The sequence below is a fragment of the Penicillium malachiteum genome (assembly GCF_028827825.1).
Source record: "Penicillium malachiteum strain IBT 17515 chromosome Unknown utg000003l:1.0-4950554.0:1.0-4952489.0, whole genome shotgun sequence".
In the NCBI taxonomy this organism is placed as follows: domain Eukaryota; kingdom Fungi; phylum Ascomycota; class Eurotiomycetes; order Eurotiales; family Aspergillaceae; genus Penicillium; species Penicillium malachiteum.
Window position 1 is genome coordinate 3040654 of NW_026643096.1, and position 27247 is coordinate 3067900.

Genomic DNA, 27247 nt, shown 5'->3' on the forward strand with positions numbered 1-27247 from the left:
TTGCGGGTACTAGCGGAGGTGATGTCTCCCTAAACTTGGAAATGCCCCGGGCCTGTTGTAAGCCATTAGGGGACTTTATGGACAACCCAAAAGACCCGCATAACATTTGACTCGGAATTGGGACATATTTGCATGAGGTCAAAAATTGGAATCTGCGGCTGACAGTGAGTAGTATGTCTGAATATGTCTCAGGTCCGAGGCAAGAAGCGAGAACAACCAGGCAGTTGACACTCAAGTGCTCCGACTCGGAGTTATTATAGTAGGTGACTCGGAGCCTTGAGTGAGACAAATTGATCGATTGACACGCTATCAAAATTTTGAATTGTAACTTGAACCTTTGAACACATCATTCCAAAGATTATTTCTAGCTGGTGTTAGTAGTAGAACTAGAAACTTACCAGTTGACTAATACTACGTTGAATATTCTTGGGAAGAGTGCAGACGAATGATGTGCAAGTTATATAGATTGTGAATAGTATGTCAACTAAAGCTTAGAACTTGAAGTCAAGTCATTGCCAAATACTATCTTCTCGCCACTGATCAAACTTCGCTGAAGAGCCTGGCCAATAGCAACAGCCTTAGCTGAGCTCTTAAGGCTGATAGGCACCGGCTTGTTATCCAGGCAACACTTGGTAAACTCGCGAGCCTCAGTAGCAAATGCCTCCCTAAATTGCTCATAGTAATGTTGAGGAAATTGACGCCTGGAGCCTTGGGAGTCGTGAAACTCAACATGGTTCTTTCGTGGCTGCATGTTGATTCTGACTGAGCCTCTCTCGCAGATAAGTTCTGTGGTATCTTCCTGTCCAGCGGCCATCATGCGTGAGCAGTACAATGCCGCAATCTTGCCACCCTCAAACTCCACTGTTGCCAGGGCATTGTCCCGATCGCCACTATCTCGTAAACCTGGATGAACAGCCGTAACGCCTACTGCTTGAAGGCTTTTGACTTTCCTTTCTTCGCCCATGAACCATAGCATAAGGTCAATGTCGTGAGTAAAGCAATCAACAAAGATTCCACCACTTGTCTTCGCATACTCCACGAAAAAGCCAGATTGATCGAGAAGGTCTGCAGTTTGGGAACGGAAAATAATCGGTAATCCAAATTCGCCGCTTGCAATGCTCTCATGCGCACCTCGGTACGATGCATCGAAACGACGAGAGAATCCGCACATCACTTTCTGGTTTGGTTAATTCTTCAAGGACTGTTCGTAGGTATCAAGCATGCTCTGGGACTATTTTGAAGATGGGAGGTTAGTATATGAGCGGGTAGAATGAGGAAGGCGGAGGTGATAGGTACATACGATGGCGAGATCGATGCTGAGAGGCTTTTCGCAGAGAACATGCTACCCCTTCTTAATTGCCTCGATTGCTTGCTTGGCATGAACAGCAGTGATACTTGCAACAACAATAGCATCCAAGTCATTCCGCTCCAGCATTGCATCGTAGTCTGCGTAGATCTCCACTCCCTCCAGGTTTTCAGCTCCCCATTTTCGCTCTTCGGCATCGGGTGTGCTTGCTGCAATCACATTGGCTCGGGTAGTGAGCTCGTGGAAATTCACAGCGTGGCGTTTGCCTGTGTTGTGTGTCAATTAGCTGGGAATTTTGTGATCGCAGTTACATTGAGACATACCCATGCGACCGAGACCGGAAATTCCGACGCGAAGCTTGGTTTTGGACATTTTGAAGTAAAAATGAATATGAGACTGGAAAATGTGTGGAAAAATCAATCTGTTCAGGGAGTTTACTGATCTAAATAGGGGATCTGGAGCTTGGTCAAATCGGAGCCAAAATGCGGGGGTCGGAAATTGAATTCTACCCTCGGGGTTGGAAATCCGATGGGTGAATCACGAGGATATCTGGTAGTGCAGAATGAGATATTCATTTTCTACTAAATTTAGGAAAAAAGTTTCCCGAAATGGTGGCTAAAAGGGCCGCATTGATTATTCCCAGGTTGTGCTCAGCCGTCTGAAGATGCAGAAATTACTAAATAGTTCCAGTGTATACAAGCTCAATCATTCTAATTCCATTAAAGTTGATACTATACAATTTCTAGTGTAGGATTCTTGCTCATCTGACTCCTAAATAGCTTTGACAATTTCACAGTGCTCAATGTTCTCTTTGCCCTTATCCTCCAGATGGAGACACTCAACCCCACTCCACGCTCCGTTCGTGCGATTCTAGTGACTTCCTCCCACGAAATGCCATTTCCTCCTTCATGTTTCAGCTCAAAAAGACGCTCGACTTGTTCCAAGGAAAGATTGGCAGTCTCGATGTAATAGAACCAAATAATTGGAAGAAAACAGATATTGAAAATTGCGAACAGCATATAGTACTTCCAGCCAATGCTATCGATCGCAGTCGGCGTGGCAACGATGACAAACACAAAAAGCCAGTTGATAGTTGTCGCAAACGATGTTCCGATATTGCGCATATTCTGTGAATTGATCTCTGCGGGGTAGATGTAAGGTATCGAGAGTAGCGACAGCCCTAAAAGACGTAGTATAGGAATATGAAGACAACGGCAAGGATGGACATTCCCTTGTTGTCTGGTCCACCATATCGTAATCCAACCGCGACAAGTGCAAAGCAAACGCTCCTTCCAGTCGCGCCAAATAACATAAGTCGCTTGCGACCCACACGGTCAATAACCAGCGCGGCCATTCCACCCCAAAACATTAGAGACATCGCGTCGACGGCTGAAAGAATCAACGACATGCAATTACTGAGTCCGACAGAGCGCGTCAGAACGATTGGTAAATAGTATGCAATGACATTTGTTCCTCCAACTTGCTGAAAGAAGGCAGTTCCCGCGCCAAGTAGTATGCGACGTAAAGTGAACTATTTGCTGCTACGATTGAATATTTCCTTGATAGGAGCTGATGCATTCATTTCAGACTCATGGTCAACCGTTGCCACGAGATTTTGAATCTGGTCAACAACCACTGGATCATCGGTGGACATATTCATCAATCGGGATAGGACATCCCGAGCTTCGCTAACTCGATGTTTCATAACCAGCCAACGTGGCGATTCCGGGCTAATGAGCACCATTGCGATAGTGACCAGCGCAAAGAAACACTGAAAAGCAAGCGGGAAACGCCAGCTAACAGGGTTGTCGGGAATAAATGTGAATCCATAGTTCATACACTGTTTGAAATTCTGTTAGACCATGTGCTTCTTAAATTTGGCATTTCTGACTATGACGCAGAACACTCACATTTGTAATAACAATTCCAAATATATTGGTAACCAATTGAGCCACAATGAGCTTTCCTCTATCTTCCGCACTAGCAGTTTCTGCTGGCCAAATTGGAATAGCGATTGTGTTCATACCATTTCCAATTCCTGCGACGATTCGACCGACAAAATAGAAACCCAGCACCACAAGCAGCGGTGATTCTGAATTGAAGGGCTTTCTCTCGAGTATCCGGAGAAAAAATTCTTGACTGGAAGATGGGAATAATTTCTGAATGCACAATAAAACCGTGATTATTGCGGAAATATCCGGACTAGGTCAGTTTTTTATAGTAGGACATTTTCGCCTGTCCACTCATAATTGAGACATATAACCATGACAGACTCAATGGGTTTACGCTTACCCATTATCTGTGGGGTAAAATCGCGGGGTAGATCATACCTTGGTTTGGACTGAACATTTGAATCTTTGAGACTCTGACAAGATCATCTCGGGATTCAATTAGCGGGAACGTTGATATTCGGGAGTGAAGATCCCGGATTTATCATCGATTGGCTGGCAATTGACTTCAGTCTCCATCTAAAGTGTAAAGTCAACTCAACGAAAACAGTCGGACGCCAATCATTAACTCGAAATAGAGAAACTGCCCCGTACCCCGGATTTCTGACTTTCATCTTCACCCTCATTGCGTGTGAGCATTCCGAAGCCGATAAAGCTTATGGCTTACCAGACCCCCACGCATTTTCTCCAGGTCGGAACCTCGCCGTCGCTGAAACTCCCACACAGACTATGACAGGTATCAGGATGCGATCGGTAAATTTTCCCAGGAGAAGTAAACATGCCACTATGGCATGTGTGTCCTGCAGGGAGAGCAAGGCGAAGGTGAGCATTGACTGGTGATTTGGGAATGATTCTCCAGTCTCAGGCGGCGTCATGGAACTCTGACACCATAAGTTGAAAAGTGCGATGGAAAACAGCCGGCATGTTCCACGTGTGTCAGTAGGAGACGCGAATGCAGTTATCAGACTATTGATAAGCGAAAGTCGGTCATCTATTTCAGTGCGTGAAGTGTTATCTTTGTTGACCATCGATGAATTTTTAGACTGTCATTACGAGTTGCTATTGAGCTTTTGACGGCCAAAGTTGATCAGTTATGCCATTTCATAAATGAAAATGGACTAGAGCCTCCATTGCTCCCCTTGGAGAAAGAAAAATCGCTCAGAAAAATCTTGGAATCACTAGGAATGGACGAATTAAGTCCAAGATTAGAAACAACGCTATCGAAGGAGAGTGAAATAGAGAGGTCGGTAAACCACTCTTCAGACCCAAAAAGTCTGCCAACAGATCCATATGTCAAAGCCCCAGTCCCCGGAAACATGTTGCAAGCTTCTGAATTCATCCTTGAGACAGGGACCCAACTCAATCTGAGCCGCCCAACTAGCCCACCGCATCATTCCACAGCAAGTGAAAATTTTGGTCTCCCCGTGGGAAAAGATAAACAGAGTCCGACCCAAGACAGCCCAGACAGTATTCTTACTGCTTGGGACTTTGATCTTGGGGTTGAAACATGTATTACAATTCCTCCACTGGACAGTGACGATTTTCTCAACTTATCGCCCAGCGACATGCTATCTATGGAAGGAGATGCTTTAATGGCTCTCTTACAACCCGCAAGCAAGGAGGATGAACAGAGATCGGAGAGCTCAACAGATATTGAGGATATCATAGACGAGATATCGAACCGAGTAGGAACCTTGAGAATCAGTCCGGGCGGAAATACCCAGTTTCGGGGTCCTATATCTGCATTCAACCTCCCAGGTGTTATTCACTGCGAGGAACCCGATGAACGGCCTCATCCTCGAGGGCTTTCGGTAGAAAATCAAGATTCTCTCGGATCAGAGTCGAAAATATCCCCAGAATTGGAAGAACACCTGCTCAACCTCTACTTCTGTTGGCAGGATCCATCTTCGCACACAGTAGATCGCAGGATTTACGAAGATGCGAAAGTAAAATGGCAGAATACGGAGGAGACGTCATTCTACTCTGATGCACTACGGTATTCTATGCAAGTCGCGCCCGGGCTGATTGGTCTTCTCAAAATTTGAGGGATATCCGCTAACTTGAATCTATGACATAGGTGTGCACTGGGCAGTACTTTTGAATCTCGCTTCCATTCTGACCTTATCACATTTCCCAAGACATTGGTCGATTTCCTAGGTGCATGAGCAAAATCACTCTTGGAGATTGAGTTAGACTATCCGTGCGTCGCAACATTACAAGCACTGATTATTCTGAGTAATCATGAGATTGGAAATGGAAAAGAGGGTCGTGCATGGTTACTGAGTGGTATGTTTTGGTTTCACGCGTTCGTACGTTTCTAGGTTCTACCCGCTGATAAAAGCAAGGCATGGCTATGCGACTCGCATTTGACCTTGCTTTACATCTAGATATTTCTTATCTTGTTTCCGGTGGCGCTATTACTGCTGAAGAGGCGGACCTTCGCCGCACTGTTTTTTGGAGTGCCTATACCGTTGACCAGTGAGTCGACAAACGTGTTTATTATATTCTCCACGCCTTGAAATAGCTAACTATTCCCAGCCAATTGGTCTTTCATCTTGGTAGACCTTTTCGGACGAGTATGGAGGACGTGACAGTCGGAAAGCCTCATGACCGACTTACCAAGCCCAACCAATACAGGTGGGCACCCTATGAAAGTTCGAACTGTGGGGATGAGGCATCTGGATTACATGACTGCGTCGAAGCAGTCAGCCAGCAGCTTGTCTCACTTTGTGAGCTTATGGGTCCTTGTGGCTATCTACTGTGAGGATTTAGGTTTATCTTGAGATATTTAGTGACGTATGAGTAGATACGGTACATCCCGAATCTCCAAGTCCACCTTGCAAGAACCCAATGCGAAAATTGTGGCAGAGTTGGGCGGATGGAAAGCCAGACTTCCACTTTTCCTACAGATCAACCTCGATGATCATACATCTCCATATCTCCCTCACGTACTACTCTTACAGTAAGTGAAAGAAAAAGATGTCACCGCACCCTTGACATATCGAAACGCTAATTTATTGCCGAACATGTAGTATGCAATACCACCAGAACATTATTTACGCACATCGACCTGGGATGTCAAAAGGCGGCCTACAGCCCCAGCCTCCAAAGGGCCCAGGATATCTTCATGCGCGAGAATGTGCATCGGGTCCGCGATCGCCATCTCCAAGATCCTTGTTCTCTACGAAAATCGATATACACTGCGACGAATTAATGCCAAGGCAGTATCGATTACATCCTCTGCCATTCTACTACTCCTTTTTGCTGCCGTTACAAAGTATCCGGGCCACCCGCTGGATGAAATAAATATATATTTGAGCTCCTGTTTCCGCGCACTGGATGAATTCGCGCGTTCCTGGCAGAGTGCCCGACGCGCCAAGAAACTTCTCGTTAATTTGCAGCGAGAATGGGAGAATCGAACAAAACTGAACAAGAATGGCAGAGCGCTTGAAAAGTCGGCTTTTCTACCTCGGAAGCGCTTAAGGGGGCGGAATGGAATTTATCAAGTGCCGCTTCCGCAACATAAACGGTATCCGGAAGGACGAGATGACTTGAGTGTCAAATCAGCTCAATTTTCCAACCTACCCAGATCTTACAGCAGCTTACCATATCCAGTGAAACCTATCAACTTGAATGAGAATCATATGTTAGCCTCCCATTGAATGAGCAAGGGGTATTTGAAAGTCGCACCAAAAACATGCTCGGTGGAGAACATTGAACGTTTGACGTGTGATTGGCACATAGTGTCTTCCTGTGCGATTATTCTTCCGCCGATTGGACTTCACATCCTCTCTATAACAACTTTGTGTGGTTTATGCATCAATACATCTATCATCATGTCAGAAATTAAAGTGGATCTCCAAACGGTTGTCGATCATTAGTAGATTCATTCCTCTTTTCGGCCACTGGTTGATCCACCCTCTGTATACTCCCGAGGTACGTCCACAAGCCTCAAGAGCAAGAGCAAGTCGCTTCTGTCAGAGCTTTGTGTCAACAGCGTTGAATGATAATAGTCTTAATTTTACGTCTGTCTTTTTTCCTCTTGCGGCAACTAGGAGTTTACCCGGAATTCTGGCCCTTACTGGAACTCAAATACTCAAACCACTTGAAAGGACCTTCGAGCTTCTTCTCGACTGGGGTGCTAATATTGGGTTACAGGATCAAGACGGCCAGACCGCGCTTTTCTATGCGGCAAAGTCCGGAGATGAGAAGTGCGTTCAGCTCCTTCTGCAAAGGGGTGCCGACTTACATTTAGAAGATCACCATGGCCAAACACCGCTCTTCGTCGCCACAGCGTGCGAGAGGACGAAGATCATTCAATTATTCCTCGAGGCGGGCGCGGGCTGTGACATGCCAAATAAGGCTGGCCATACACCCCTCATCCATGCTGTAAATGGTGGACACAAATCTTCTCTTAATACACTCTTAGGAGCAGGTGTCAACCCTGATGCCACAGATGAAGTCAGCCGAACACCGTTGTCTTATGCTACAGAGTCCTGGGATCTGACCATCATGAAGCGACTTCTTGAAAAGGGCGCCTCCCCCGACTTACGAGACTCTCGCGGTGGAACGCGGATATCTCACGGTGCAGATACCCTAGAGAAGAGTGATGGTCCTCGTTTCCTTAAAAAGGTTATGAAATTCAAAGACGACCAGTCAAGCGAAGCGCTCTTGGAATTCATTGTACGGGCAGACGAATTCACCCCAACAAAGAAATCGCGCAAGGCTCGGTTTCGAAAGTTCAAAAAAAGAGTCACAGCGAGCAGCCCTCGTGGAGCGTAATTTGAACGAATGAAAAATACATGGTCTTGGTCTCACCGACCTTTTGGGAATACTGATCTCAAGTGTCAAGGTGGCCGAATATGACCATCGCACTCTTCTCATGTGATTTCAGATGAACCCCTTGAAACATCCCCATCCGAGCTCATTTGTTTTTTCCCACGTTTGGCTGTTTTTTTTAAAGCAGGGCCCACTGGCATCTGCTTTTTGAAAACTTGTATTTGAGAAATGCGCTGTTGATATGCTTCGAACAAGAGCTGAATTGCTCCGCGTCTTTATTGTGAAGACTTTTGAATGATACTCTGGGCAAGGGTACGATATGAACATAAGATAGAAATGAGGGCACCCGAGCGACATATTTATTCCTCGGCATTCTTGACATAAATTTAAAGTTTGAAGGGGATAGGGATGGGGATGTTTCAAAATTTCGAAAAAAAAATAGAACAGGAGTCTGAGTGGATGTTCAGGAATGATAGAGGATCTGGTTCTGGAATGGATCATAAAGATCCATTCGATTTGGGTCAGAATTCTCCATTCTAAGGCCCATGTCCTGGTCATTCCAGCTATCAGCAGTTTGAATACTGTGAAAACAATAGAGATGTTCCCTTATCTACTTTGTTCGAGTACATACGACCACAGGGTGTGGAGAACAGGGCTTCCCGTCCGCTCAGCCGTACTTAAGCCACACGCCGGTCAGTTAGTAGTATGGTGGGTGACCACATGCGAATCCTGACTGTTGTATGTTTTTGTTTTTTTATTTCTTGAATCGTTAGGCAGGCTCCCCTTGTTGCCCTCTTTGTTCCTCCAGTCGTTGTACGATTACTCTCTAACCTTTTCACCTTCAAGTTGGCGTAGTCATGATTCTACTAGGACGAAGACCTCTGACCTGACGCCGGTGAGTCAGAGGAGACTAAGTAGAAGCAGCGAGAGCCCACTGTACCTTCTATCCACATGTGCAGGTCTTAGATTATATCAATCTTCAGGTTCCGAGGCGAAGAAACTAAAGAAGGTTGGGGTCTGGGTAGAAACTTCAAGTTGAACTTGAAAGCCTGAATTATACATCTGGAGGGAGTACATTGATAGATATATTAGTGGATCCGGCTAGGTATATAGCTAGGTATCTTAAGCTTTCAAAACTTCAAGTTGAACCTTCCAAGGTTGGAATGTTTCAATGTTCAAAGGTTGATTCCTGATCTTTATCTTTAGGTAGGTACGGATTTCTTATACATAATATTCAAATGTTTAATCACCCTTCAAATTTTGGAGCTGATTTCTTACATATACAACTTGAGCTTGGAAAGATACTTCAATGTCACGGTTTAATAAAATAGCCTTACTACAACATTTGAAGGACTTCATACTTCTGCTTATCTGATCCATGGTAGCACCACATGTGCAGCCTCTATGATAGAATCTGGTTCCTCCTCGCCAAGTCCTTCCTCTGCACCGTTACGTGAGTATCAAAAGGTTCAAGTTCCTATTATCATTTCGGTATGCAGGGGAGCAAGTCCCTCAAATCCTCTACCTTTCCTAGGCCTAGGTGATGATATCGCCGGCGCTGATTTTAAGGGGTATCTCAATGTGGCCGTGGAGAGTATTTTAGATGGGGTTTACCTGATTGTCGCCTTGCAGATGTTTGATCTACACGAACGGGTGCTGGGATTCCGACATGATAATGATATCCGGTGTACGGGTCATCGGTGGGGAATACGCCATTAGGAGAAATCGTAATTTATGGCATATTAGCTCGTCAATGGCAATTAAACATATTGCTGGTAATCATCAGCTTGGCCATAATTACCGTTCCCATAGAGTTGATTGCAGTCCACTTCCAGTGCTGTATTATATTCGGCGGGCAAACCGTCCCAACTCCGCCTGACCATTCAAGACAACAGTGTCTTTTTCATCTTAATATTGTTCCGATATAGTACACTGTGAGATATCGGACTCTAAAATCACTAGAACCGGGTCCAGAGGGGGATCGCGGCATTTTATTGTCATCGATCTAGAGGAACATGAAGCCTTGTTTACCGGCATTTTCCACAACGACAATCTACAGTAAAAATCCGTTATATTTCAAAGTGGAGCACTCCTGTAACTTATTCCAATTAAGTGCGGTCTACAGACGTTATTCAAAGATAATGCTACTCCGCAGTGACGAAACAACCTTCGCTCCTGCTGAGAGTGGGGGTTTCGACCCATATCGGACCAGAGTAAAGAAGGATTAGTTCTCTTCTCTCTGTGACGTTCGTAATTTTTTGTGTCTAATCCTGAGGGCTTCATGTTAAAGTTGAGCCATGCTGTGGAGACTTCTTAGGCCGAGATATTTCAAGTTATTGGCTGGCACTAGGTCGGCGCACAAGCGCGGTGCTCAGCCCTCTTATGTTGTCACCCCTCTTCTCTTGTCACCTTCAAGGCTTCAACCATCTTTATCCATATTCCCTCATGCTGTATATGTTTATTTATCTATCTACAATATGAGCTTATTGGAAATACCTAATGAATTAATCCTGCTTATTGCACTCTCCCTCCCTGAAAGCGCTCTCGCCCATCTACTACAAGTTCATCGCTCCCTTTACAAACTTCTCATCCCGAATCTTTACCAGCGCCATATACGAGACTCTAAACTTCAAGAAGGGCTCTTCTGGTGCACTGCCACGGGCAATGAAGCAGCTGTCAAAAAATTCCTTCACTACGGTGCAGATGTGAACGCGTCCATGGGCATAATTTCAATTCGTTATGCGAAAATACCTTTCCAGCCTTGGTTCGATGTGCAGACACCCCTGAGTATAGCAGCAAACATAGGAAACGACACATTAGTTGCCTTACTGCTAAACAATGGCGCAAATGTTTACGGATTCCCTTCTCCTCACTGGGGCCCAACCCAGCCGGGGGTAGTAGATGCCCTGTTATCGGGCCATGAGAGCACGGTCCGGCTTTTATTATTGCATGGGTGACCTATTCATGAGCCTGGCATGGAGCAAGGCGGGCTGGTCAACTGCGCAATATCCATGGGACAAATTTCTCTTCTCAAATTGTTAGTTGAGTTCAAGGCAGATCTCAATATGCCCTGGCAGGGAAGGTATCCTTTGAACAGAGCTGTGTCGTCTAGCAATATCTCAACAGAGATAGTTCAGTTCCTGCTGGATAATGGCGCAGATATCGATTTAGCGAATCGTCATCCTGGCCTCCTGTTAAACGAAGCATATCATGGCACAATTTATACTTTGCGTCTATTGCTTGACCGTGGATTAACCTATCCGCCAGATGACTTTGAGAGATGGTTTGGAATATTGGTTGACGGGTGTCCAGTCGAGACGGTGCATCTGTTGCTCGAATACGGTTATACGTCGAATATCGAGATGCTGTCGATTGCGATAAGAGTTCAGCGGGGAAATATCCTGCAGCTCCTCATTGATAGCGGTATTGATCTAAATATGAGAGATACGAGAGGGTTTACTCTTCTTCACACGGCTATCTTTCGCTGTATACCCTCAGACCCGCCAATTAGAATCGGTCACGGGAGCATAGTATGTCGTCGGCCGGGTAGGAAGAGTCTGGTACGTAAAATAGAAACTGGTCCGCAGCGGGTCTCACCTCCATGTATGAGTGACAAGGTTGAAAAGTACGCCCCGGAGGAAATCGGGCACTGTCTGATCCGCGGAGGTGCAGACTGCAATACCCAGGACGCGCGGGGGCGCACCCCGCTGGCTCTCGCCAGAAAATGTTCTCCGGCGATACAGCAGATTCTTGTCGATGGTGGAGGTGAATAGAGAAAGATGGCATGAATAATATCATCTATTGGAGTATGGGTTCAGCTGACCCCCTCTGTTTGCCAGCGCGTGTATGTCTTAGCTCTCTCTCTCTCTCTCTCTCTCTCTCTCTCTCTCTCTCTCTCTCTCTCTCTCTCTCTCTCTCTCCTCCATCCATCTTGGAATGTAGATCTTGCCCCTTTCTTCTGTTTCCACGCTATCATGTAGCTCTTTCGCTCTTTCCCCCCTGGACGGCAGACCAACTGCCAACAATATCTCTCCTCCATGCGCTAGGGGGGAACATCCCACTGATATACTTATGGAATTGCATCTGCAGTGATACCACCAGTATCACCGTGCCAAAATTCGAAGTCAGGAAATTGATATCGTTATCATCCCTGTGTTTTGTTCAACTTCCCTCGAACCTGGTGAATGGCCTGTATTCCATACGGAAGATCACCGTCTGTGTAATTTGTTTTGCGGGAGAAATGCAAGGGCGGTAGTACGAGGAGACAACATTTGATCAAAGGAGAATTCAGAATTCTGCCAAACCATGGCCCTTCGGCGGTGAGTTAGCATTCTTGTCGGTGGCGCAGCTGAAGGCTCTAAGGGACACCCTGCATGTACGATCATATTTCGTGGCTTAAGTTATGAACAAGGTTCCCCAGATTCCTGTACGAACTTTATATCGGGAAATAACCAAACATAACCATCATGTCTATCTGATAGACCTCCTCACTATCTTTAAGGTTTGGCCACCTAGCATCAAAATCATCCAGTTGGTATCTTCATGTTTACAATCAGCCCATCTCTACTTCCAATAGTCAACTGGTAATGGCGCAAGTGGCGGAAAAGATGACGATGTTGAGTATGGCAATGTCAACTGGTGTACGGAATACGAGTTTTTACTAAACTGTTTTACTTAATGATGTTCAAATGTTCGTGCTAAGTGCCTCTGCACTTCTCCCTACACACATGTGCAATCTGAATGTCAATGATATCCTTGAATACGCTCTAAGATGTCAAGTGAAAATTTCTTCAGCTAGTACTATTAGGCGATATGATTGGTTCAAGTTCGGCTAATTAGCGAAAATCGCGGTGGGTCAATCAATTGAAATTTAGTTCTTGAAATCAACATCACTTAAAGTTCAAATTGATATTCCTACGCGAACCAAGAGTTCTCAACGGCTGCGTGGCTAGTTCATTATGAAATCGTTAGCTGAACGGCCCAATCCAGACTCCCGGGCCCGGCGTACCCGATGCCCAGGTGCCCAGGTGTCAAAGTGGATACGGGTCGGCTATTATTGCGCTGTCATTTAGTGATCTATTTATCTTTCAAAATATTTACACCTATCATTTCTTTGAACGTTAGACCTATTATCTCTTAGCACGTTGCTAGTGATGTCTTAAAGTAGAATGGATTCAGCTAAGCCCCTGACATCTTAACGGGCCGACTGAGCCGAGGCGAACACATAAGATGCCCTTATAATGTTGTGGCTCCGGGGAAGTGTCAACACTATCATCCCTGGAAAACACATCAAAAATGTCTCTCGCGTCAGTGTCAAATTCAGACTGTAGTCCCGCCGTGGCAGAGTGCCGGGCACTCTACGAGCAAATATGGCACACGCCTTCGCCAACTGTGGAATTGGCTCGATCACCACTGATGAAGCCTGCATCACTGTCGTTGACTGTCGAAGAGCGAACACAGCTCACATATCAAAGAGCAAGAGCGTTGGCACAATCTTACAGTATCATCTCCTCCCACAATTCTCATGCTTGCAATTGACTAATCGGGATTAATATAGACTTGACATTGAAAGACGTAGTTGAAATGACTCCACTATTCTGGAAACTTCACATGGACATGCTCACCGCTATGGACGGCGGTGCAATCAACCTCGTCAGCGTCCAATATAATCTTTTTGTCGGCACAGTTGCTCCATTTGTTGCAACACATCCGGAATTGCCATCCATTATCGAGAAGGCATTGAGAGTTGATATCTCGTACGTCATTCGCCAAATTTTTCCGGAAGTATACTTTTTTAACCTGCTTTAGATCACAATTCATGCTCACGGAGCTCGGTCATGGCTTGGATGCTCGCAATCTTGAAACAACGGCTACACTACTGCCCAATGGCGACTTTGAGTTGCATACCCCGACTCCGAACGCCGCCAAGTAAGCGACAATATTCTCCCGGAGTATCATACTCTCATACTAACAAAGCTATCTTAGATGCATGCCACCCAATACTCCACGCAACGGACTTCCAACCATTGCAGTGGTCATTGCGCGTCTCATAGTTGAAGGAGAGGACCGTGGAGTCCGCCCGTTCCTTGTTCCCATGTCCGACGGTACCAAGATGTGCACCGGAATTACCTCAAAGTAAGTATCAGCAATAAGTGTCTAAAGATGTATCCAGACTGACAAGAATGGTTATCCAGAGTCTTCCCACCCCGTCCGGGCGCGAATCCAATTGATCATGCCCTGACCTACTTCAACCACGTCAAGCTCCCACACTCCGCCCTGCTCGGTAGCTTGGAAAAGCCACGAAATGAACGCGAAAATTTCCTATCCACCATCCACCGCATGGGCGCCGGAACTCTCTTCTTAGCTGGTGCCTGTATTCCTCTAATCAAAATGTCTGTATACAACGCCAGCAAATTCAGTTTCCGACGCCACATCCTCGGAAACAACGGAGAGCCAATGCCTGTGATCGACTTCCGGACGCAGCATCTTCCCATCTTGCACGCTATCGCGCGCGCTCATGTCCTGCAAGCGTTCCTGATTTACGCTGGAAGGGAGTATTGCACTCAGGCTGATTCGCGCGTCCGCCATATCTTTGCAACGACTTTCAAAGCTGTTACCATTCATCACTTCAAACATAGTCTTCAATCTATTAATGAAGGCTGTGGCTGGCAGGGATATTATGATCGCAATCAGATCCTCGCAGCTAGCGTAAGGCTCCGCTTCCCCAATGAGCTAATGTGCATTGCTGACCGCCTCCGAAATATAGTTGGAGTTCAACGCAGTGGCAACCGCAGAAGGCGACGTTCGAGTCCTAGCTATCCGTATGTTTATTCCCTACTCTTTACAAAAATGACCCAAACTAACTTAAATCCACTATCACAGGCCTTGCCAGTGAACTTCTGATCGGCCGTTATGAGGTCCCACCACCAAAGAACCCCAACAGCGCTCTCGCACGCCACGAAGCAGGTCTCTTCGCCGAAGGACGGGAATTAATGAAGCGCTTCGGCAACAAGCACCGCAGCGAAGCCTTCAACCGCACTATTCTCCCACTGTGCCTTCCTCTAGTCCTCGCCATCGGTTACCGTATGGCACTTGAGGCCGCTATAGACATGGAAATTGACCCGAAGCTGCGCGCCCTCTACGAAGCCGGAATCTTCAAGGAGGATGCTAGCTGGTTTGCGGAGAAGGGCGGAATTAGCCGTGAAACGCAGCGCGCAATGGAGGCGCAGGCCGCCGATTCCGTTCTTCCGGACTTGGAGCGCTTGGCTGAGGAAACTGGCGTCGAGCCATATTGCACTGCGCCTATGACCTCGCAGGCCTTGTGGGATGGGTATGTTGAAGAGTTAGAGACTTTCTCCGGAGATGCGGTGTGGAAATTTGAAGAGACTAAGGCCCGGCTTTAAATTTCTTCTAGATTTATTTGTTTTGAGCGCTTTCATTGTTTGACAATATTATAGATCAATTTGAGATTAATGTAATTCAATTCCCAGCTGAAGCTACGATCCCTCTTGAGTTGTAGTCAAGCTTGACCAATACTGCACTATGACTGAAAATTGGGCATCTTCTTTGTTCCCTAGTGCGATCTAGCGTGGAAGACTTAAAACAGGGCACTGCTGATCAAGAACAGGTAAAAATAAATAGAGCCAATGCAAAAAGACACTGGCAATTTTGCATGGACCCATGAAAGCCGCGATACATAAAATCACAACTGCGTATGTTTCACAATGCACACAGGGCGCCCGAAAGAATGTAGTCTCCCATCGAATCAGCAAGGGCGTCTGCCAGACTGCGACTTTCCTGATCGCCACAACACCAAAGCTTGGCAACCGTACAGTGCAGCGGCTGTTGAACCCACCACGCGACAAGTGGATAAACGTGTCGGCACTATGCATGCTGTCAAACCCGTAAATATAGTCAGCCAATAGAGACTTCTAGCTCGCTCGGTTATTGTGACTTCAAAATTTCGAACTAGTAGTTATCAGCAGCGCCACAATCCACATATTGGGCTGGACTAAAACTGATTGGGCCAACGCCGTGCTCGAACACCAGTTCAAGTCCGATAGCGGGGCCGCGCCGGATGTTCAGGTAGATACTGGGACTGACTCCTGCTTCAAAAGGCATAGACAAAACACGGAGCGGCCGTAGCTGAGCCAAGACACGTTGGAGCAGGCAAAGATGCCTAAAGAATATAATGGAGCATAGACCTCGCATTAAATTGTGAAATTGTGAAATTCATTAAGGTCACAAAAATGGGTGAACTTGTAGATCGCACCAGGGATGCGTCCCAGACGATAACCAACAATATCAACGTCTTCGGTACAATTACCGACTCGGAAAACAATCCGCTTCTAGGTGGCGAATGCGGGAAGCGTTTAATGCCCCATGTCATTGACGCAACGGCTATCGCGACTCCAGATGCTGAATGCTTGTCCGTCCCCAGGACCTATGGCAAGCCCAGCGATGGCTGGAAGTCTGTTAGCTGGGCCCAAGTTGCAAATGCTGTTAACTATGTGGCTCGTATGTTGATTGAGCAGGCTGGGACGCCGAAGCCTGGTTCTTTCCCCACGGTTGCGTATATCGGCCTTGAAGACCCTCGTTATGTGATCCTTATCATGGGCGCAATTAAGGCAGGCTTTAAGGCTTTCTTCATCTCGCCACGGAATTCCGTCGAGGCACAGGTTAACCTGTTCGAAAAGACGGACTGCAATCTCTTATACCATGATGAGACGATGGCGTCAATAGTGAAGCCATGGGTTGCCGGACGCCCTGGGATGAAGAGCGTCGCAATTCCTTCATGGGATGACTGGGTGAACACGCCCGTCACCCCATTCCCGTATACAAAGACCTTCGCCGAGGGCGAATGGGACCCATTTGTGGTACTTCACACCAGCGGTAGCACAGGTCTACCTAAGCCAGTCATTGTCCCCCAGGGCAGTTTGGCCCTCAACGACCTACATCGCTATGTTCCCGATTATAATGGCGCTATGCCGTGGTTGGCGACATGGGGAGAATTCGATAATCCACGATACCTTTGCGTCTGTCCTCTTTTCCATACCGCAGGAATTATGCCCACGGTTGTCTCGCAGTTCTACTATAAAACTCCAGTTCTATATCGCGATCCGTCAGTTCCCCTCACGGGCGATAACGTGGTTGAGTGGTTGCAGAACTCCGGCGCAACATATACTGTGCTGCCTCCGGTGATTCTGGAGCAAATGTCTCGATCACAAGTAGCGCTCGATGAGCTGAAGAGGTTGCAAGTTGTGGCTTTTGGAGGAGGTGAGTGAGCGAAATTCCAATGAAGTGTGGACCGATATTAACTGAGCCCTATTTACAGGTCCAATCGCGCCCGCTGCAGCGGCTTCATTGCTTAGCAACGAAGTCAAACTGGTCGACGCCATTGGAGCAACGGAATACGCCTACATGCCGTACTACCAGCAGCCAGACACATCCCTCTGGGAGTGGTTTATCGTCCCGACAGACTTGGTGGGTATCGAGTGGCGGCCCTTTGGCGAGAACACCTATGAGCAGGTCGTTGTTCGGATGCACAAGGATCATCCAGGTCCGCAGGGGTGCTTTTATGTTTTCCCAGAGCTTGATGAGTACTGCACGAAGGACCTCTTCCGCCGGCATCCCACTTTGCCAGATCACTGGGCGTACGTGGGTCGCGCCGACGACATTATCGTATTTTCCAGCGGTGAGAAACTCAACCCCACGACCATCGAAGGAGCAGTGATCGGACACCCGGGGGTTCTTGGCGCACAGGTTGTGGGTTCAGGACATTTCCATGCTGCTTTGTTGATCGAGCCGGCGAAACCGCCGGCAGATGAGCAGGAAAAGCAGCAGTTCCTCGACGATGTTTGGCCAGTTATCGAGAAGGTCAATGAGCAGACCGTCGCGCATGGTCGCATTTTGCGTGACTATGTCTTTTTGTCTGACCCAGCGCGACCCTTCCCACGAGCTGGTAAGGGAACCATCCAGCGAGCTATGGCTGTAAAGCTCTACGCGGATGATATTCGCCGTATCTTTGAATCTAGCTCTGATTCCAACGGTGCAAGTGTAGAGCTTGACTTCAGCTCAGATGCAACCCTTGCAGATGGTATTCGGGATTTGGTCCGAGAGACGCTGAAGTCGCCTGCACTCAGCATTAATGATGACTTCTTCACTATGGGCGTCGACTCGCTACAGGTTCTCCAGCTTGCCCGGGTACTGAGCGCCAGTGTTAAGAATACTATTGAGGCGAGAAGTATCTACAGCTACCCAACCATCGCCAAACTCAGCTCCTTCATCAATTCTCTTGCCGGATCCAGCTCGAATGGAGTCGCAGTTACCAGCACCGAGGCCGACACTCTCGCCCTTTGCTCCGCCCTTGTCGAAAAATATACGCAAGACCTTCTCTCCCCAACAGCCGAAAAACCCCTTCCCGCTACTACAAACCAGACTATTATCATCACTGGCACAACTGGAGCTCTGGGCTGCTATCTTCTGGACCTTGCCCTCGCAAACTCAGAAATTACCAAGATCTACTGCTTCAACCGAACCTCTGACGCACGCGAGCGCCAAATCGCTGCAAGCAGGGCTCGCGGTCTCTCCATCGACTTCCCAGAATCCCGCGTGGAATTCCTTACCGTCGACCTCTCCTCCTCGGCCACATTCAACCTGCCAGAGGAGATCGCAGCTCGCCTCACGAGCACAGTGGACCGCATGATCCACAACGCCTGGCCGGTGGACTTCAATCAATCCATTGCATCCTTCGAGCCGCACCTTTCTGGAGTCAGGCATCTCATTGACTTCGCCGCTGCCGCCACAAAGCGTATTCCTATCACCTTTGTTTCGTCTGTGAGCACAGTCGAACAATGGCCCGAATCAACCCTTATCCCTGAGAAATCACTCTCGGACTTTACTCAAGCATCTCAGATGGGCTACGGCCAATCAAAGCTTGCCGCAAGTCTAATCCTGGATGCTGGAGCGACAGCATCATCTGTGCCAAGAAATGTAGTCCGCGTAGGCCAGGTTGCTGGGCCTCGGGCTGAAAAGGGTCAATGGAACCCACGCGAGTGGCTTCCAACTCTTATTCGGAGCTCAGTATTCCTTGGCCTTTTACCCAGCGAGCTTGGATTACTGGGTAATCTGGGATGGGCCCCTGTGGAGGACATTGCGGGTGTTATTCTGGAGGTTACTGCCGGCCAAGATGATAATGGCGGATACTTCCATGCTGTGAACCCGAACCTTCCAGACTGGGAGGGGGTCATTGTTCCTGCCGTAACGGAGTTCTACGGAAGCCGGATTGAGCGTGTTGTGAGCTTGCAGGAGTGGGTGGAGGCTTTAGAGAAGAGCGCAGCTGGAGAGGTGGATCTGGAGAAGAACCCCGGTGTCAAGCTTCTGGATACGTATCGTTTTGCGGCTACAAAAGCTACTGAAGGCGAGACCAGCATTTCAGGCTTTGCGACAGAGCGGACGGAGCAGGCGAGCGAAACTATGCGGCGGATGGAGCCGGTGACGGCAGAGCTTATGAAGCGGTGGTGTCAACAGTGGCAGTTCTAGATGACATATGTTTATCATGCATGTTGATATTATGATAGAATGACGAATAATGTATATAAATCTTTTTAAATGTTTATTTCAAGTTCGATAAATCTTGTAATGGTTTGGTACATACTAGGAGAATCGATTGATGCCAGGCGCTGTGCTCATGCCAGATATTAGGTAGTAGTAGCCATGAGAACGCGCAGAAAATTCCAAGCCTTGTCTACCATATAATCTTGCAAATCTGAATGGCAGAGGCAATACTTAAACTCAATCTGACTCGGACTAGGTACTAGTAGGTCAAAACTGCGTATACCGGAAGAAAGAGATATTTCGAGCGAGTTCTCAATCTCAAGTAGTACAGGTGGTTATCTTGTTTAGGATCAATGATTTAATTGACTCATTGAAGATTGCTCAAAATTACTTTAGGCGTAAGCTCCGACCTTGAAGAAAATTAATAGTTTCTCATTGTCTCAATATAACCTGATCGCCTCAGGCGCATTATAGTCTCATAATGAGTAATTCGAGGGTTGAATGAATTTTATGAAGATGAAAAACAGACACACGCAATACCTGCATTAAATGGCAGCCCACATTAACATAGCCACTCCAATAGCCAATGGGTTACTGAGCGGCATGTTGGTGGGTGCAGAGTTCTTGGTGTTTGCGGTTGAGGACGCATTGACTGCGGTTCCAGTGGCACTAACACTAGCAGTGCCGGTGCCAGTGGCAGTACCGGTAGAGCTAGTAGATGACACAATCGGCTTGGGACATGGGTTATCATACACATACTGCTCAGCAGTGCCATTACAAGTGCTCGCAGAGCTAGCGTCATATGTGCCGCTGGGATAGATCCAGCAAGAGCCATCGAGATACTGCGATTTGTCTTCGTTATCCGCGTAAAAGAGAGCATAGCTGCAAGAATCGGCTTCGGTACACAGACTCAAGCAGTTTACTGCACCCGTACTGGCAACACAATTTATTGTATCGCAGTCGGCAGGCTCCGGGTAATCGCAGACCTCGGCAATGGCAGAGGGAGTCGCAGTGGCGGCGCATCCACCAGAAGTGGTGGTTGCGCTTCCACCTGAACACGTGGGCTCGTCGTAGACCTCCAGGTAGGGATCGGAACAGTCTGTACTTGCTTCGGTCGAATTGTAGCTTTCACCTGGGTATAGCCAGCATGTGCCGGTGCCAAGCGTGGGGTTGCCTGGAACGAAGATCACAAAGCTGCAGGGAGGGTTGGCGTTACAGTAGTCCCAGCAGTTAGCTCTGCCAGAGCTGGCGACGGCGGTGCCTTCGTCGGGTTCTGGGTAGTCGCATAGAGTCGTGATCAGGGAAGCTGTACAGGTCGCAGTCGACGTAGTGGAGGTGCCAGTGGTCGCAGCGGACGTAGTGGAGGTAGCGGATATCGCTAGAGCTCGTGGAACAAATAGGGCAACAGAGGCCCAGAAAAGAGTGGTCTTCATGATAGCGAACGTGAGGAAGGAAACCTTGGAGTAAACTTGAACATCTCGAAAACCGGGGGAAGTGTTAATTTAAACCGGACCTCGCTTACATTACTGTCAGACTAGAGCCGCTAAGGGACCATAATTTGGACTAAAATGAACCAAGATGAACAGTCTTGATACTGGCATATATTTATAGCCCACTTTTCATATTAAAGACTGGAGAGTGCTGAAATATACGCGCGCATATCGAGGAGGCTGTATTCCCTATCCCGGTGAACCCTGGAGGGTTTTGGTGTGTTTTCAGGGTCCACAACTGAACATTTAAAGGCGCCCGAGGGCTGAGTACAACTACATACATTATTTGCTGTACTATCTGCTAAGTCATGGGCCCCTGAGGGAGATTTAGAAAGCTTGTTTCCCTCCAGAGATATATGCAGACACTCAATTTCTGTGAAAACTTCGGCCGTGGAGCGTGCCTTGGGGAAGGGTATTATCATCTGAAAGACTGAAAGGCTAAAACCCCTGCGGCTCCACGCCCGTGACCAAATTGGACGTGTTAGCTGGAAGATAATTCTTCCGCTTCATCGCCTCCCGAGGTCATCTTAGTACAGACCAACCAGAATCGTGAAATGAAGTACAGGATTCCAAGCTAAAGAGATATAACATTTGACTTACTCCTTTCGTGTGTTCGGTCTTCAGAGCTGCCACTGTCAGTGCGGCATTCTTCTGTTTCGGTAAAATAGTATTTGCTTCCATGCAAATCAACTATAGATTTTCAGATGTATATATCACAATGACCGTGCATGTCAACTGGTACACGCACGTATGCTAACACATCATGATGCATTCGAACCTAGGAAGTGCCATTGCCAGTGGTCAGGAAAACTTGAATACAAACTCGAAGCTTTTCAAATTTCATCCGAACATTTTGAAGCTGAAAGCATTCATAACATGGATTTGAAGTGCATAATGGCTGACTAAGACTTTTTTTATGCGGTTTCAATTTTCAATTTTCACGACTCCACATGTGCAGTATCATGAATACTAGGTTTGACATCTTAATTAACAGAAAATACACATGTGCATATCGCATGCAAGAATCGGCTCAAAGACTGCCATGTGGATATCGTTTGCGGGAATAACCGCGTCCCGTGCGGAGAAATAAGCCGAAGAACTGCTTGGCAGATAGTGGTGATTCCTAAATGTCGACTGATCAATAATGCTCAGGTTTTGAAGGGGTTTTTCGGCTATCCATATACTGTGGCCCCAAACATACTTGCAAGCAGCGTAATTGGCATTCAAATGTTTCCAAGGAATACTCAACATGAAATGTTAGCCCTAGAGGCTTCAGTGGAGGTCTGAAACACACCTAGGTAGTACTAGTATGTCAGAACACTTGCCATTCCTAAACTAGTATACTCTATGTATCCGAGTCGAAGTCACGCTCGTACCAATGAAAAATTGTAAACAACCCTGGGTTCTTTCTGAAGGTTGCAGCTAATTTTGGGTGATAAAAGACGTCCCAGTGACTGATATCTGTTAGCAGCTTCAAATTGTCGCTACTATGAAGAACTTGAACGCCTAAGAATGGTGAGTCAGAAGATCCTCGGGGCTTGCTTTGGTTCAGTAATTTTTTGTAGCGAAATTCCAGGTTTAGTAAATCAGTACATAGGCGCTGGCATCTTAATCGGGGTTTGTATTCAATTGACCCAGATTTTATCCCAGGGACTGTATTTCGTCCTGGCAGATCTGGAAAGCAAAAGATATGTTGAGATTTCCCACCTAAATCCCGTCTGGCGATGCCTGAAAGACAAAACTAGTGCGGTCAGCTGGAAAAAAAGAACGGCTTGTTGATCTCCAAGCGGTATGGAGTGCACAAGGCTGTTTTCAATGCCTTGATAACCCATTTTGACTCCAAGTCGATTATCTGGCGTTGAATCTTGTCCTCATGTTAGTAACATAAAGCCAAGGTATTTAGATCCATGGATTGGGATGCCACACCCGGGCCAACATCAGGGAATCATGGATCGCATCGTATCCTCAAATGGATGTTGAAAGTTAAATATATGCTTACTAAGGGATATTCGGGACCTCGGATTCACGGACATTCACGGGTCACGATCGCACATCCATCCTCCTTGAAAGCTGTCCAAAATGAGCCCGACAAATCGGCAAAAAATGGATTCGAATGAAAGAGCAGTGAGCATTAAACTCTACCAATTGGACTATCAGACATCCTGACCATCGAAAAGAAAAAGACCGTCACCCCAGATGAGTACCAACAAGCTCGGGCCGATCTTCTCAAGCAAGAAAAAGAGGCCACACAATTATTGCAAAGACTAGCAGCCTCACGTCGGGAACTCCCGATGGTAGAAATCTCAAACCCCGATCAATTCAGATTCGACACACCCAAAGGAGAAAAAAGCCTAGTGGATCTCTTTGATGGTCTCGATCAACTGATCATCTACCACTTTATGCTTGGTCCGGGAGAGCATGCGGGGTGTGTGGGGTGCTCCTTTTGCATGGACCATATTCCAAATCTTGAACATCTGAGAAGCCGTAATACCGCGTTTGTCGTCGTTGCCACTGCCCCGTTGTCTGAGATTACTTCGTATCAGGAACGGATGGGATGGAAGTTTCCTTTTTTCAGCTCTGCTAAAACTCATCAGACGTGGGACGAGGTTGAAGAAAAGGGGGAGCAGGTCACTTGGAAACCTGGGAATGGGTATTTTGGTCTATGTTTTTTCCGCAGGGATGGAGATCGGATCTTTCATACCTATGATACCACGGATCGGGGATTGGAAAGCATCTTGTCGACATATCATTTGTTGGATATGACACCGATGGGACGGCAGGAAGTTGGTAACGGGATGGGTCAATTTAGACTTCATGATGAATATTGAGTTGGAAGGCGGTATGAGGATCATACGGGCGGGAATGCTGTTTGAGATCGATCAAAATAAAGATCTAGTTTGAATTCAGTCCGAGCAAAAGCATTGATAGGCTGAGTATAATACGACAAAAAAATATGGACACCTAAAGTGGGGCTTTTGGTTTGAAATATCTCGCACATCCATTGAATCTTACATTTCTGCATTTCTTGGTCTTCGAACCAAATTCAAATGTTCAAGCTAGCTTCTTGCCAGGAGGTTCAGTTGCCCCACAGATCGTACGGATGCCCCGGAAGAATCTCCGGAAACGGAAGGCTTTATATTTCCAAGGTTGATACTTTTTAGCTCTAGAGCGAGCTGGTTGTCTTTAATCCTCATTTTGATATTGAATTCAAGCTAGTATTGGTTTTATCCCGCTGATCCTTACTCCTTCGATACTCTTGGGTTGTTTGAAGGTCAGAAAAGCCCTCATGGACTATAGTCATTAATGTCATTATGATCAAAATAGCATTGTTCACACCATTGAATTTTTAAATGAATGAAAGTCTCTTTATGTAATATATTCGAGATTTTTGGAGTTTACCAACTTTTGTTCAAAACTCAATTGTTTCTTTTCGTAGTAGTTGGAACGTATAATAGGTCCTAACTGGACGTCGAATTGAGGATTGGAAATACTAACTTGCATCACACTCAATATTCGCTATAATTATACTTTCTCCATCATTCCACCGGCCACAATGAAGGTCTTCTTCGCTTTTTTGACTCTTGCTGCCTCTACAATCGCGGTCCCTCTCACTGAGCGAAGCACCTGTTCAAGCGACCAGGTTGTTGTTTGCAGTGGTAATGGCGATGGTGGCCTCATCTCCCTGGGAAATATCGCCACGGGCCTCCTAGGCGAGAGTTGTTCTGGTGGCGATGTCTACTGCTGCTCCGAGGAGGACGTGAAGCAGGTATGTATTGAATTCCCTGAAATGAGTCTTCAAATTCAGGAGCCCCTTTTAACAATCAGTAGATTGGTCTCGTCAACCTGAACCTGAATGCCCAATGCAGCCTGAACAACGTGCTGTGAGAAAGATTATAGCCTTTTCTCTATCTCTAGTCTTAGTGTGGTGTCAATCTTGTCTAAATAATATCGTGGGAATATCCCATTTAATTATAACTCAGCTCAATTCAAATATTGATTCGGTCTTATGTGTGGAATTGATACATCTGGTCTCAGAAATCGCAGTAACTGCATGTGTATTTGTATAAATCTTTATTCGTCCTACTCAAGGGGCGGGCGCCCAGCCAAGGACGTATGAACTGAAAAGAGTTAAGTGGAACCTTCCAAGTTGCAATGGATGCTCCAGTCTGAGAGAGACTGTGATCTTGCCTATTTCAAACATGGACGTCACTTTGATTCCTTCCAAAGGTTGAAGTTCAAATCTTCAAGTTTGGACCAAATGTAGACGCAACTCAACCATAACTTTCTCCTCTGTAGTATATATGATCATTCAAAGAACTGGCTTTGGCTTTGGCGGAGAGCCCAAGAAAGAGTAATGAAAGCATCAAGGGGGGAAAACATTTTATCGTCAATGCTAGTTTAGATTTTGACGAGGAAGGCAGGCCGGTTAGATAGGTTTAAAATTGATAAAGCATAGAAACTGCATTAAGCTATTTTCGTAACTGAGGCTTTTACCCCCCACTCTGCTCGGTAGCAGGTACAGGTATTCTAAAATTGTTTGTATACAGCCCCGATGTTGGTGGATTGATGTCATGCAACTCTGGTCATATCTGACACTGCATTTGGGGCCTATTTCCAAGGTCGCTGCATACGCGCGTACAAAAGCTGAAAGGGTCTAAGTTGTGGTCCCTGTGGATATATTAGATGGGCCTGAAAGATGTGCACGATGCAGAACTTGATGTGGATCTCTTGGGCTCTGCTATATGCACAGACGGGGTGGTGATAGGACAACCTAGTCCATATCGAATCGATACGATGGATGGTGGTGAGTGGTGGGTGGTAAAATAGGACGATATGAAGCGGATAAAATGGATTCAATTGATAGGCGCGCGCTTGGTCGTACTTGATACCTCTAAAAGCAGGGCATATTTCAGGATTCAAGTCCTCGCCTGCTGGGGGCCGAGAATTAGAATAATGAATTTGTGGTGAAAATGCAAGGTCGACATGGAGGAATTAAAAATTGAAAGAAATTAGATTCATAGATTGTGTCATATAAGTTCCAGAAGGACTATTTCGAGTTCCAAGGTTAAAGCACTCAAGTTCCATCTAGTTCTCTTAGTCAGTTCTAAACTACAACCATTGGATCTGACCGAGTTGCAGAATAATAGAAGTAGACTGGTAAGGCATAGAAAATGACTCGTATGTCCAGTGACTATGCATATTCTCTTTCTCGAGCTTGATATCCCATCGAGCAATTATAGACGCAACCATCAATTTCATAACGTATGTCGCATGTAGTCGGCCTGGTCTATAGATAGATGCGAAAATTCAGTTAGTAAATGGAACAATATTGACCTTCCCCAGCCCCACGGAAGAATTCCTCACCAAGCGAGTGATCCATAGCCCCATATCAGATGCTTTTCCGAGACATCCCCAAACTTGGCAGTTCGATCATTGGAATTCCTGTTCACAAAGCAAGCTCCATCGAAGCTATCGGGATTGGGATACGTATCCGAGTCACGGGTTGCATCCCAGTTAGAAACGCAGATGGTAGCTCCTGCTGGTGCTATAGTGCCTCTATAAGCAAAGGTATAGTTCTCCATGGCCTTTTGGCGGATAGCAACTACAAAGAGAAATTTATGTTAGTAGTGATAATCCAGATGTCCTGTTGGGTTAAGAGTTCATACGTTTATCTAGACAGTAAAACCTTGCACATTCACGCATGAAACTGTCTAATAGAGGCAGATCATCAATGCTATCAATATCCAGCCTGTCTCCATTTGATTTGATCTCTTCATGGAGGGTTCCTTGCCATTCGGGATAGACGCAGAGTTGATAAATAAACATATATAAGTTGACCCAGGGTTGATACGAGGCGGCAAGCCAGAGGCCCATTATGGCTTGACAAACAGCCTCTGCGGACCAGTATCCTCATTTGCTCTCTGTCTCAGTGATCATATTGTAGAGTATAGTCAAGGCCTAGATTAGTGATTTGGTTATGATTTGGAACTGGAAGTGGGATCTAACATCTTCTTTGTTTGAGGGGTCTTTCCAGTTCTCTACTCCTTTCTGAATTACTGGAATCATTTTTGACTTGATGACTTTCATTGCCCGTCTTTTTTTGCTCACAACTGCGTGAATTAATTTATCCGGTCAAGTCAATCATTTAGTCTAATGATGGTGATGGA

The 27247-nt window shown here is 46.5% G+C and overlaps 10 protein-coding genes across 10 annotated transcripts; 5 read left to right on the forward strand and 5 right to left on the reverse strand.

Moving 5' to 3' along the window:
- Positions 1 to 484: 484 nt before the first annotated feature.
- On the reverse strand, positions 485 to 1171 carry N7483_007484 (Gfo/Idh/MocA family protein; the record flags this gene model as incomplete). Its single annotated transcript, XM_057090921.1, has 1 exon — positions 485 to 1171. One exon carries the CDS (start codon positions 1169 to 1171, stop codon positions 485 to 487), a length of 687 nt encoding a protein of 228 aa, XP_056945662.1.
- A 171-nt stretch (positions 1172 to 1342) lies between these two features.
- On the reverse strand, positions 1343 to 1678 carry N7483_007485 (Gfo/Idh/MocA family protein; the record flags this gene model as incomplete). The annotated part of the gene is made up of 2 exons (XM_057090922.1): positions 1343 to 1572; positions 1630 to 1678. 2 exons carry the CDS (start codon positions 1676 to 1678, stop codon positions 1343 to 1345), a joined length of 279 nt encoding a protein of 92 aa, XP_056945663.1.
- An 808-nt stretch (positions 1679 to 2486) lies between these two features.
- Positions 2487 to 3507, reverse strand: N7483_007486 (uncharacterized protein; the record flags this gene model as incomplete). Its single annotated transcript, XM_057090923.1, has 3 exons — positions 2487 to 2837; positions 2907 to 3146; positions 3217 to 3507. Coding segments are annotated over 3 exons (882 nt in total), but the record flags the coding sequence as incomplete, so codon positions are not given.
- Positions 3508 to 4161: 654 nt separating this feature from the next.
- Positions 4162 to 8037, forward strand: N7483_007487 (uncharacterized protein; the record flags this gene model as incomplete). The annotated part of the gene is made up of 9 exons (XM_057090924.1): positions 4162 to 4265; positions 4298 to 5251; positions 5333 to 5412; positions 5449 to 5541; positions 5601 to 5733; positions 5794 to 6015; positions 6062 to 6203; positions 6288 to 6901; positions 7368 to 8037. The coding sequence occupies 9 exons, from the start codon at positions 4162 to 4164 to the stop codon at positions 8035 to 8037; spliced, it is 3012 nt and encodes a 1003-aa protein (XP_056945665.1).
- A 3062-nt stretch (positions 8038 to 11099) lies between these two features.
- N7483_007488 (ankyrin repeat domain-containing protein) lies at positions 11100 to 11807 on the forward strand (the record flags this gene model as incomplete). Its single annotated transcript, XM_057090925.1, has 1 exon — positions 11100 to 11807. The coding sequence occupies one exon, from the start codon at positions 11100 to 11102 to the stop codon at positions 11805 to 11807; it is 708 nt and encodes a 235-aa protein (XP_056945666.1).
- A 1522-nt stretch (positions 11808 to 13329) lies between these two features.
- Positions 13330 to 15437, forward strand: N7483_007489 (putative acyl-CoA oxidase; the record flags this gene model as incomplete). Its single annotated transcript, XM_057090926.1, has 7 exons — positions 13330 to 13534; positions 13592 to 13790; positions 13843 to 13962; positions 14020 to 14169; positions 14229 to 14742; positions 14801 to 14855; positions 14917 to 15437. The coding sequence occupies 7 exons, from the start codon at positions 13330 to 13332 to the stop codon at positions 15435 to 15437; spliced, it is 1764 nt and encodes a 587-aa protein (XP_056945667.1).
- Positions 15438 to 16283: 846 nt separating this feature from the next.
- Positions 16284 to 19575, forward strand: N7483_007490 (acetyl-CoA synthetase-like protein; the record flags this gene model as incomplete). Its single annotated transcript, XM_057090927.1, has 2 exons — positions 16284 to 17310; positions 17369 to 19575. The coding sequence occupies 2 exons, from the start codon at positions 16284 to 16286 to the stop codon at positions 19573 to 19575; spliced, it is 3234 nt and encodes a 1077-aa protein (XP_056945668.1).
- Positions 19576 to 20135: 560 nt separating this feature from the next.
- Positions 20136 to 21023, reverse strand: N7483_007491 (uncharacterized protein; the record flags this gene model as incomplete). Its single annotated transcript, XM_057090928.1, has 1 exon — positions 20136 to 21023. One exon carries the CDS (start codon positions 21021 to 21023, stop codon positions 20136 to 20138), a length of 888 nt encoding a protein of 295 aa, XP_056945669.1.
- Positions 21024 to 24633: 3610 nt separating this feature from the next.
- Positions 24634 to 24965, forward strand: N7483_007492 (uncharacterized protein; the record flags this gene model as incomplete). Its single annotated transcript, XM_057090929.1, has 2 exons — positions 24634 to 24846; positions 24909 to 24965. The coding sequence occupies 2 exons, from the start codon at positions 24634 to 24636 to the stop codon at positions 24963 to 24965; spliced, it is 270 nt and encodes an 89-aa protein (XP_056945670.1).
- Positions 24966 to 26440: 1475 nt separating this feature from the next.
- On the reverse strand, positions 26441 to 26954 carry N7483_007493 (cytochrome P450; the record flags this gene model as incomplete). The annotated part of the gene is made up of 2 exons (XM_057090930.1): positions 26441 to 26682; positions 26747 to 26954. The coding sequence occupies 2 exons, from the start codon at positions 26952 to 26954 to the stop codon at positions 26441 to 26443; spliced, it is 450 nt and encodes a 149-aa protein (XP_056945671.1).
- Positions 26955 to 27247: the final 293 nt, after the last annotated feature.